Source organism: Tenrec ecaudatus, chromosome 1 (genome assembly GCF_050624435.1).
Source record: "Tenrec ecaudatus isolate mTenEca1 chromosome 1, mTenEca1.hap1, whole genome shotgun sequence".
In the NCBI taxonomy this organism is placed as follows: Eukaryota; Metazoa; Chordata; class Mammalia; order Afrosoricida; family Tenrecidae; genus Tenrec; species Tenrec ecaudatus.
In genome coordinates this window covers 65,397,620-65,409,912 of record NC_134530.1, presented here as the reverse complement: position 1 = coordinate 65,409,912, position 12,293 = coordinate 65,397,620, and the positions used below count along the sequence as shown (strand labels likewise).

Genomic DNA, 12,293 nt, shown 5'->3' with positions numbered 1-12,293 from the left:
CAGAGCTTTGCTATTGTGCAGAGTGCAGTGGACAGTGGATTATTGCAGCTGAAGTTAGGTTAAAATTTAACACCTTATTTGGTTTTCCTTTTGACCCATTTTAATTTGTTTTGTTTTTAATATTGTCTGCTTTCATTGAGATTTTTCTATTTTACTTTATTATTGGTTTGGGGTTTTTTTTTGTTGATGGTGGTGTTTTTTGGGGAGGGTTTTGTTTTGTCTTGTTTTGTTTGTAGTTCTGTGTATGAAGTTCAGGATAGGTTAAACCAAAAGAGCAGTTGGATTAGTGGTTTCTTGGGGTATGTCAGGGGAGGTTGCGTGACATTGGGACCTGATAACAATGAGTACAAGAAAGAAGAAAATGTTCTAAAATGGATTGCGGTGCTGATTGTACAATTCTTTTTAATGTGACTGAACTGTTGTATGATATATGAGTTGTGTGTCAATAAAACTGGGTTTTTTAAAAAACATTTTATTAGGGGCTCATACAACTCTTATCACAATCCATGCATGTACATACATCAATTGTATAAAGCATATCTGTACATTCTTTGCCCTAATCATTTTCTTTCTTTTTTTTCTTTTCTTTTTTTACATTTTATTAGGGGTTCATACAACTCTTATCTCAATCCACACATATACATACATCAATTGTATAAAGCTCATCCGTACATTCTTTGCCCTAATCACTCTCGAAGCATTTGCTCTCCACTTAAGCCCTCCGCATCAGGTCCTCTTTTTTTCCCCCTCCCTCCCCGCTCCCCCCTCCCTCATAAGCCCTTGATAATCCACAGATTGTTATTTTGTCATATCTTGCCCTATCCGGAGTCTCCCTTCCCCCCCCTTCTCTGCCGTCCGTCTCCCAGGGAGGAGGTCACATGTGGATCCTTGTAATCAGTTCCCCCTTTCCAACCCACTCACCCTCCACTCTCCCAGCCTCGCCCCTCACACCCCTGGTCCTGAAGGTATCGTCCACCCTGGATTCCCTGTGCCTCCAGCTCCCATATGCACCAGTGTGCAACCTCTGCCCTATCCAGTCCTGCAAGGTAGAATTTGGATCATGGTAGTTGGGGGGAGGAAGCATCCAGGATCTGGGGGAAAGCTGTGTTCTTCATCAGTTCTACATCGCACCCTGACTGACCCGTCTCCTCTCCTAAACCCCTCTATGAGGGGATCTCCGTGGTCGACACTTGGGCCTCGGGTCTCCACTCTGCACTTCCCCCTTCATTCACTATTATATATATATATATATATATATACACACACATATATATACTTATTTTTTTGCATGATGCCTTATACCTGGTCCCTTTGGCACCTCGTGATCACACAGGCTGGTGTGCTTCTTCCATGTGGACATTGTTGCTTCTGAGCTAGATGGCTGCTTGTTCACCTTCAAGCCTTTGAGACCCCAGACACTATCTCTTTTGCTAGCGGGCACCATCAGCTTTCTTCGCCACATTTGCTTATGCACCCGTTTGTCTTCAGCGATTGTATCATGGAGGTGTGCAGCCAATGATAGGATTTTTTGTTCTTTGATGCCTCATAACTGATCCCTTTGGGACCACGCGATCACACAGGTTGGTGTGTTCTTCCATGTGGGCTTTGTTGCTTCTGAGCTAGATGGCCACTTGTTTATCTTCAAGCCTTTAAGACCCCAGTCACTATCTCTTTTGATAGCCGGGCACCATCAGCTTTCTTCACCACATTTACTTGTTCACCCGCTTTGGCTTCAGCAGTTGTGTCGGGAGGGTGAGCATCATAGAGTGAAAATTTAATAAAAGAAAGTATTTATGCATTGAGGGAGTGCTTGAGTAGAGGCCCAAGCTCCTTCTGCCACCTTAATACTAAACCTATAAATGTAGACACTTGGATCTATTTCCCCATCCTCATATATATATGTTTGCATGTACATGTCTTTGTCTAGACCTCCATAAATGCCCCTTGACTCCTAGCTCTTTCCTCCATCTCCCTTGACTTTCCTCCTGCCCTACTATCATGCTCCGTCCCCACCTGGGCTACAGCTATACCTCTTCTCTACGCAACCTTACCCTTGATCGTTCCCCACCAGGCCTGCCACTCCCCCCTCACTACCATTTTGGGTCCCATGTTGTTCCCTTGTCCCTGTGTTTGTTAACACCACCAATGTCATTAAGTTCACAACTTTTAAGCAAGGATACCAGCCATGTAGTCCATCCATAAAGAACTAAGAGTCCTGGGGATTTAGCCATGCCCATGTATTCTTTTTTACATTAATAATTGAAGAAAAATGTGTAGGTATCCTTTAAAGATTTTTCCTAAGATTAGGAAGCAAAAAAGAGAGGCCAGATCATGACCGTAAGGTGAATAACTAATGATTTCCCACCAAAACTCTTGCAAAATTGCCTTTGTTTGATGAGATAAATAAGTAGGAGTATTTTTGTGGAGAAGGACCTAAATTGTAGTCAAATAATATTACCTTTCTTGCCATGATTCCTTTTGTAATGTGTTAGAATTCTGAACTCATGCCTGTGGAAGGTGTTCTTTACTACACTAAGAGGTAGGATCAGGGTAGGATTAAGACCTGACTTTAATAGAAGGTGTGAATCTGGTTACATCCTTTGGGATGATTTCCTTGGGGACATCTTTAAGACCACTTACTAGAGGGTATGGCTTCAGACACAATCCTGCATTTTCCGTGGGGGTCTGGTTGGCTAACAGACAGACCGCGCCTCCATCAAAGCCATTCTTCAGATTTTAAGAGCCCCCGGCGCCACAGAGAAACGTCCCAGGACCATTTGGAAGAGCACATCCAAGAGCGGAGGTCACTGAGGCCAGATGCCTCATCAGAGATTGCACAGACACTGTGGGACACCTTCTCCTCCTCTGGCCCAAGACTGTGCAACTCTGGGACAGAGCAACGAGCCAGGCCATTGTCCTGCCCAAAGAGGCAAAAGCCAAGGGAACTGAAAGACTGAGGAGAGAGACGTGGCAATGCGCTGAGGAGAGGTGTTGCTGTGGGCCACTGACTGTATCCTTTCTTGTGATCCTTGCTGATCCTGACTTGTGGTAAGCTATTAACTTCTCTAACAAGTCCCCTTAATTAGGAGCAGTATCTGTAATTCTGCATGGCCATTGTGGTGATGATGGAATCCAGCACAGATGTAGAAAGTGGCACCGCAGTAACCGATAGTGTCCGCAGGGTAAAAAAGGATAGACCACACAGGCATGTCTGACCCTTACCGTGTGGCAGCAGGTAAGCCAAAGCAGGTTAGATACGTCCACTTCCATTGCTATGTACTGCAGGCTCTGGAAAAGCTTCCCCAAGCATTTTTCTTTGAAATCGTTGCTTAACTTGCTCAGAACACTCTCCTAATAAACAAGTAAAATGCTTTAAACATCCCAAAACCCTGCCAGGACCTTTTGCTTAGACTGGACCACTTCTCCAACTTGTTCGCCATTACTTTGTGCCTGTCTTCTAGATTCGAGAAAGCCGTTTAATCTCCTATAACAAATCTTCTCCAAAATGCTTCGGGCTCTTGATCTCACCTGAATAAAATGGCACAGGGGCCACATTTGACCTCCCGTTGACTACATAAAGGAGGAGAATCCATTTCCACACAAAAACCAAGGCTAACTACCACACAGCAGAGGTCAGACATGCTGCCCCCACTCCTCTGCCCTAGTCTGCTATCAACTATCCCACCCACAGCACTTCACCTCTCCTCTAGGCTCCCTAACTCATCACCACGGCCACACAACTCACAGGCAGAATACACAGTATGCGGTTTATTAGAGAAGTTAACTGGTTACCACAGACAGGCTCACTAGACATTAAGAGTGCAGTCACTGGTCTGAGAAGTCAGCCCCTGCCAAGTTTCTCACCCTCTGGTCCTTGGTCTCAGTCATGTAGTCCTTCGGCTCTGCCTTTGTGGGCCAGCAAGCCTGCCTACTACGTGACCTCACAGTCCCATTCTCAATCTCAGCACTGTTCCTCTGTCTCCTGCCTCCTTTGCTCTGTCCCATGCTTTCTGCCACAGCCTCTGCTGGCGCGGGTCTTGGCCTGCACCACTTCAGACAGATCTTAAATGTGCACCTCTGGTGGCTCTTCTGATAGTCCTGGGATTTCCGTCTGCATTCTAGCTTCTGGGCTGGTTCTGATGCATAGAGGAATGGCTCTGTTGGGAGTGTGGTTTTTGTCTTTCAGCAAACCATGCCCTCAAGGAATCAGAAGGTGGTGATTTGAGTCATGCCTTCTACTAGAGACTCCGAATTCATCCCAACTGAATCCTATAACAGAAAACTCTCTCCAAAATGGGACTATAGCCGCCACCCAGAAGGGCTAGAATTTATAATACAGCACATAAGGGATTATGGCTAGAAGGGTCATATTAATTGACTACATCTCGCCAGTTGCTTAAATTTTCCTTTGAAAGCTCTGCTCCTGTCTGAAGCTGGCCTGGGCATGACATTTTTAGGCCCCCATCAAACAAAAGTTTGCTCAACTTTTATTTTCCAGTCAGAATTGTGTCATCTGAACCAACTGAGGGTATCTATGGTGTTGGCGATAGTTTCTGCTGTTAATTATCTGTCTTCTTCAATTAGAGCCTATGAACAAGATTAATTTTTCCTCAAAAAAGTATGTGATGGGTCTATCATGCAGGTTTCACCTTCACAACAGCATCTTGTCTGTTCTAAACACAGTGCTTTTACCATTCTTCTGCCCAAGCTGCAATTTTAGCAGAATTCATGTTATTCTGATAGAGGTTTATTCAAACTGATTTGTCTAGCCTTTATGTCTCAAACTAGATTCTGTTCAGACATGTTACAAGTTAATGCAAGTTTATGTTGGTGCAAAAATAAATTGAAATCCATCCATATGAAGGGGTACCCCCCAAAAACCTGGAATTTTCCCCCAAAAGCTATGTATTTATTTTTTTTCCCCAAAACAACACTATCACCTTCAAAGTACCCTCCACTGTACTTAATACATTTGTCAAATCTGTAATCCCGTTCTTGGAAACAGTTTTCAAACTCATCTTCTTCTTTGCTGTTTTTGGGGGGTTTTGCCCCAAACTGGCACACTGAGATATCTGCATGAGCAGGTGCATTGTGGTGGTGGCAAAACCAGTTGCCCATATGCCATAAATCACGCCTTTTTTTGTTGCACTGTTACACAATCTTTTCAGAACCTCTAAATAGAAAGCTTCATTAACAGTCTGACCTGGGGACTCGAACTCCAACCAAATGCACTGCGAGTCGCGATTTTCATCATCTATTCGGGAAGTTGGCGGACCTCCAGAACAAGGTTTGTCATCAGCTGACATTGCACCTTTTTTGAAACCAGAAAACCACTCATACACTTGAGGTTTTCCTGAGCAGGAAACAAAATTTCACAGCTGCATACTGTTCTTTTAAATCTGCCATCACAAAAAAACAAGGTTCTAGTGAAACTACTTTTACAAAAAAATTAGCTGTGACGGGAGAGAACCTTCCCAGGCTGGGTGCACTAACAGCGCGCGCTAATGCTCGCCTAGTGAGAAAAAAAAGCAGAGACTTTTCTGTTTCGGGGGGGTACCCCTTCGTAGTTTTTTTCATGAATTTTTCAAACCCCTTGTTTTGTTTGTAATTTTATTGGGGGCTCTTATAATGTTCCATATGTCAGTTGTATCGAGCATATTTGTACATATGTTGCCATCATCATTTCCAAAACATTTCCTACTCGAGCCCTTGATATAAGCTCTTTTCCCTTCCCTCCCCCCCCTTGTGCATCCTTGATCAATTATATATTGTCGTTATTATTTTGTATCTTACATTGCCCGTTGTTTCCCTTCATGCACATTTTGGTTATTTGTCCCCAACTTTATGATGGGTTCCCTTTGCTTCCCCTTTCTCCTGAAAACCCCTTGTATATAAGAAATAATTACTGAATCATTTGTACATATATGATTAACTTTTTTTCATGGTATTTTCTTTATTTATTAAATACTTTCATTGGGGCCTCTTACAGCTCTTATCACAATCCATATATTCATCCATTGTGTCAAACACATTTGTACATATATTGCCATCATTTTCAAAGCATTTTCTTTCTACTTGAGCCCTTGATATCAATTTTTCCCTGCCTCATGAACCCTTGATAAATTATAAATTATTATTTTCATATCTTACATCATCTGCTGTCTCCCTTTACCCACTTTTCTGTTGTTCATCCCCCTGGGAGGGGGTTATATGTCAATCCTTGTGATCGGTTCCCCCTTTTTCCCCCACTTTCCTCTTCCCCTCCTGGTATCTCTATTCTCATTTTTGGTCCTCAGGGGGTTATCTGATTTGGATTCCCTGTGTTGAGGGTTCTGATCTGTACCCATGTACATATTCTGGTCTAGTCAGATGTGTAAAGTAGAATTGAGGTCATGATAGTGAGGGGGCAGGGAGGAGAAGCATTAAAGAACTAGAGGAAAGTTGTATGTTTCATTGGTGCTTTACTGCACCCTGACTGGCTCATCTTTTCCTTGTGACCCTTCTGTAAAGGAATGTCCAATTGTCTACAGATGAGTCTCTACTCGGCACCTTCCCCCCATTCACATTGGTATAATTTTTTTGTTCTTGGTCTTCTATGCCTGATACCTGATCCCATCCACACCTCATGATCACACAAGCTGCTGTGCTTCTTCCATGTCAGCTTTGTTGTTTCTCAGCTACATGGCTACTGTTTATCTTCAAGTCTTTAAGACCCCAGATGCTTAACTTTTTAAGAAACTATTTCCAAAGCAGTTGTTCTACTTTACATTCCTACCAGCAATTATGCAATAATTCCAAGTGCCCCATATCCACACCAACTGTTGGTATGATTTTTAAATTTTAGCCATTCTCGTAGGTCTATAAAAACTCACACCAAACTCACTGCCCTCGGATCAGTTCAGACTCATCGCAACCGCCTGTGAGTTTCCAAGACAGTGACTGTTGATGGAGGAGAACGCCTGGTCCTCCTCCCACAGAGCTGCTGGTGGCTTCGAACCGGCTGGCCACGCAGATGGCAGCCAAACCACCAGGGCTCCCTACATACATAGGGCTTAAAAGGGACAGTGATATCTTGTGGGTTTTGCATTTCCCTAATGAATAATGATGTTGGGCATCTTCTCTGGTACTTACTTGTTTTCTCTGGAGTAATGCCTGCTCAAATCTTTTGTTCATTTGTCCCTTTGTTTGTTGATAATAATTACTATTGAGCTATTGCTGAGTTTTTGATACACTCCGGAAGCAAATCCTTCATCAGCTATGTGATTTGAGGTCTTTTCTTACAGCGGAAAGCTTACCTTTTCTTTCTTGTAACAATGTTTACAGAAGAGCAGAAGTTATTTATTTTTATTTTTATCTATTTTTCTTATAGGGATCATACCTAGGAGTTTTAGTTTTAAGTCTTCTTCCCTTTAGGTCCATGATCCATTTTGAGTTAATTTTTGCATATAAATTTTACAATTTTTGAATTAGTTAAAAGTCAGGTTCATGGAAGCAAGGGGGAGGGCGGAGTGGAGACCCAAAGCCCATCTGTAAACAGTTGGACATCCCTTCACAGAAGGGTCACAAGGAAAGGATGAGCCAGAGCCAGCCAGGGTGCAGCACAGCACTGACAAAACACACAACTTTCCTCTAGCTCTTTAATGCTTCACACACACACACACACACACACACACACACACATTTCTCATGACCCCAGTTCTGTCTCACAAATCCAGCTACACCAGAGCATGCACACTGGTACAGATAAGAGCTCTCAGCATAGGGAATCCAGGACAGATAAATTCCCCAGGACCAATAATGAGATTAGAGATACCAGGAGGGTAGGGGGGATGTGGGGGGGGGAGGGGGAACCAATCACAATGATCAGCATATACCCCCTGCCTCCAAGAGGGCGAACAACAGGAAAATGGGTGAAGGGGGACAGTGGTCAGTGTAATATATGAAAATAATAATAATTTTTAAATTATCAAGGGTTCTTGAGGGAAAGAGGGAGGGAAGAGGAGGGACAGGGAGTGGGGGGAATGAGGAGCTGATACCAAGGGCTCAAGTAGAAAGAAAATGTTTATAAAAGGCTGATGGCAACATATGTAAAATGTGCTTGACACAATGGATGTATGGATTGTGAGAAGAGCTGTAAGGGCCCACAATGAAATGATTTTTTTTAAGTGATCCTTTTGCCATTGGGTCCTATTTACCAACCTGCGTTAACTAAAATATTTAATCTATAGAAACTCCTCTTGATAAAAATAATTTAACTTATTGGCAGCTTTGATCAAATTATAATTGACCATGGACACATGAGTCTATCCTGGGCTCTCTGTTCTGTCACTGTTCTGCGTGTCTGTCTTGACACTGCCTTGATGACGGCAGGAGGATGGAATTCTGAAGAGGCCAGAGCTTCCTTCCTGGCTCTTCTGGGTCTGAGCTGCCATAGAAATGCCCATGGTGTAGATAGCAGCACACAGCCGCCACATGACGACACACGGCAGCAAGGGGCAAACTCTAGTTTACATGAATTAGATTCCTTATGCTAAGTTCTCAACAGAAGCAAAACCAGAATTTTATATCCAGAAAGTGGGTCACTGTTTCAGGAGGTATCAGTCCACCCTAATCTAACCACAGTTTTTTATTTTAGGAGATTTTTTTGGTGGATTGAAAATTTGAGGTGGAATTTGTTGTGCCGGTTGTGGTTTAGTGCATGAAAGATGTTGCTGGGTTGTGTTCTGGTTTACATGGGAAGAAATGAAAAGCATGAGCATAAACGAGTCAAAACCTACTGCTACAAAAATCACATAAACCTTTATGTGATAAAAATATCAAAAATGTGAAGCTCTTGCGTCTCAGCATGTGCCGCTGAAGGTGGTGGTCAGCCCTTCTCTCTACCCCTCCCCAAAGAAGCCTGAGCTCTCCCATTTAAACCATATCAAAAGGCAGCTTGGGCATCCTCAAGGGACTCACCTTGTGTTTGTTTTAAACATTCTTTATGTTTTGAGAACAAAACTAAGTGTGAAGGGGCAAGGTAAGGGCTACAGGGTGGATGGGGTAAGATTGAGCAACTGAATGCTCATTGGCCAGCCCTGAGTGCTCCTGACACGCGAGCAGGCACATTGCTGTGATGAAAACAGGTGCCTCAGTGCACCGCCTGGCCTTTGTCTCACCAGTGCAGTGTTCGATTTTCTTAAAACGTGTTTCGTACTAAATAAACCCCCACGATCAGCCTGCTCCATGAGAAGATCTACTAGGATAACCCCTTGGGGATCCAAGCAAACAGCTGCCATACCCTTCCAAACTGACCTCTCTGCTTTGAATTTAATTAGCCCAGCAAATCCCCTTCAGAAGCCACTGTTTTGATTGATTGTTTTCTTAGAGAACTTGTCCACTGCTATCCACTGACCACAAAGACTTTGTAAACACGTTTTGGTGGAATAAACCCATGCATGTATGAACTAGACACCCAGTAGCAGTATTTTTTACTTATCCTTATACAACCATGATACTTTCAGACACACATCAAAGCACTGTTAATGCTGTATTGTGTTAAAGATGTTTTAATGTACCTAGAAGTGTTCCTTTACTTTCTTATGCATGAACTATGTAATATATAAATAAGTATATAATACTTGCAATTATATAAAGAGGGCTTTCTACTCGCATATCGATTTACAGTCTTGGAAACCATCAGGGACAGTTGTACCCTGCCTTACAGGGTTGCTATGAGTTGGCATCAATTTGATGGCAGTGACTGAGTAATATATATACACATTTGATAAACTGACATTATATATAACTTGCATGCAACTATTTTATTTGCAGTTTTGATTTAAAAACAGATAGAACTCCTGTGTAATTCGGGGATGGCCTGTGTTGGAAAGTTGTCCTAAAACCCTACTCGGCCTTGCCATGCACATCTTACTTGTGCCCAGCTGTGTGTTCATCAGAGGCCCTAAGTGAATTCCAAACATTAGCTCAGCGCCCAGGCGCAGGAACCAGGATGCTGCTGCTGTGGCTGTGCACCAAGCTGAGAGCGCTGTGCCAGCGCTGAGGAACTGGCTGCCTTTGGCTAGAGGCCGGCAGGAGAAGGGAGCTGCTGCAGGTTCCACAAGGCAGTGATGGGCCTGCTTGCTATCTGGTTGTGGGTCGTGGCCTGAGTGAAAAACAACAGAATGAAATTCCTTTTTCATGGGAATTCCTAACCATTTCCTTTTGATCTAACCCCTAGGAACAAGGGAAGGGATTCTTTCCAGGTGAGGAAATGGAGGTTCTAAGAGAAGTAACTAACTTGCCAGCTAAGTGGCAGAACCTAATTCTCACTCATATTCCGACCTCTGTGGCCAAGCTCTCACCTCTAGAGCAGGGCAAATGCAAAGGGAGCAGGTCCTTGGCAGACAGAGCATGTAGCCAGGTGTCCAGGAGCACCTCTGCTTGAGCCACACGGTCCCCATTCAAAGTACCTGTATCGAAGCAAATGTGTGTCTTCTCCAGTAGCCCTCTTGCCTGCTCTGGCATCTTGTCATCCTCGCAGGGCCCCATATTGTGTTGGTGCGTGAAGTGCTCTAGATCTGAGAAAAGCAAGGGATCTGCTGAGCACAAGACCCCTCAGAGATGATCTGGTGCCCTAGTGCTTCCCAAAATGCATGATGCCACCCCTTGGGGGGCACTGGACTGATCCAGGGGGCTGCAAAAACAGAAACCTATACTTTATCCTGGATTCTGGGGTGTAGGAAAAACCTTTTTAATTACCAGAGGAGCGCTGAGTAAGTTTGTTTCTTTCTGAAAAGGGGGCAGTAGGCCAAATAAATTTGGGAAGCTATATTCTCTGATCTAAGAGGAAAAGTCTCTAAGGAAACAAAGCTGAGAAAGTGGCAGGGAGCTTCACTAGGTCCCTTAGCGGGAGCCACCGCCATGAATGGTACACAGGCCACCTGGGTCCCAGCCGAGGGCCTCCTCCCTCTGCTCTGTTGCTGCTCACTCCACTCTACAGAACTCCCCAGCAGGTACCTGACACAGGCTTCCCAGGCCACACTAACTCCAGTTTGTTTTCCAGGTGACACCTTTGTCCTGGGGAATAGTCTGGCCCGGTCGCTAGAGCCACACTCCGATCCAATGGACTCTGCCTTGAATCCCAACAACCTTGTTGTCAGCACCTCCCAAAATCTTCGCGCCTCTGGGTACCGGTCCTTGCTTCCATCCTGCGGCCTCCCACAAGGCACAGCCTCAGCTGTGCGTAGGCTATGTTCTAGGGGTAAGTGTCCACAGACTCTGGGCCTTCTTCATTCTCTCCTCCCGTTCCTGAGCTTCCAGACTCACCGTCACCGAGTCAGGACTGATGCATAGTGATCCTGTAGGTCAGGGGACAGCTAACTGCCCCTGCGGGTTTCTGAAACTTTGAATCTTTACAGAAGTAGACGGCCTCGTCTTGCTCTCATGGAGCACTTGGTGGGTTTAAATCACTGACCTTGTGGCTAGCAGCTCCGTGCATAGCCCGCTCTGCTGCCAGAGCTCCACTCCTGAGCTTCCAGAGGCCCTGATTCTGCAACTCCCTGCCTGGTGGCACATCGAGAAGCTGAACATATTCCTGACCAGCCATCTGGAGTTCATTAGAAATCCGGGTAACTTGAGAATGATGGAAACTAATAACCAAGGACACAAAGCCAGGGGCCAGGAAAGGATCCATGCATTCATTCGTCAGTCACTTACTTGGAAGCCATATATGTTGGGCATATATGACTTGTGTTTTGTGGACTGTGCACAGGCATTTGACTGTGCGGATCTTAGACTATGTATCACATTGAAAAGAATCAAAATTCCTGAACACTTCATTGTGCTCCTACAGAACCAATGCATAAACCACGAGGCAGAAGCCTGCATGGTTGAAAATCAGGAACGGTGTGAATCGGGGTTATATCCTCTCTCCATACTTATTTTGTATCCTGAGAAAATAATTGAGACAGCTGGACTATACAAAGAAGAATGCAGCATCAAGACTTGGAGAAGGTTCATTAGCAAGCTGCAGTATGCAGATGGCGCAGCCTTGCTTCCTGAAAGGCAAGGGCGTGAAGCGCTTGCTGATGAAGATGACGAACTGCAGCCTTCAGTCTGGATTGCAGCTCAGTGTGAAGAAGACGAAAGCCCTCACCGCTGGGCCCCTAGGCAGCATCACGGAGGAAAGATTGAAGTTGCCAAGAATTTATTTTACTTGAATCCACAATCAATGCCCATTGAAACATCAGTCAGGAAATCAGGTGACGTATTACGTGGAGCAAATCTGCTGCACAACACCGCTTTAAAGTGTT

At 44.4% G+C, this 12,293-nt stretch overlaps 1 protein-coding gene across 1 annotated transcript in view; it reads left to right on the top strand.

Moving 5' to 3' along the window:
* Positions 1-12,293, top strand: part of SCMH1 (Scm polycomb group protein homolog 1) — a 197,443-nt gene that overhangs the window by 182,272 nt on the left and 2,878 nt on the right. Inside the window, 1 exon segment of the mRNA XM_075554608.1 lies at positions 11,045-11,242. Coding sequence (XP_075410723.1) covers positions 11,045-11,242 — 198 coding nt within the window.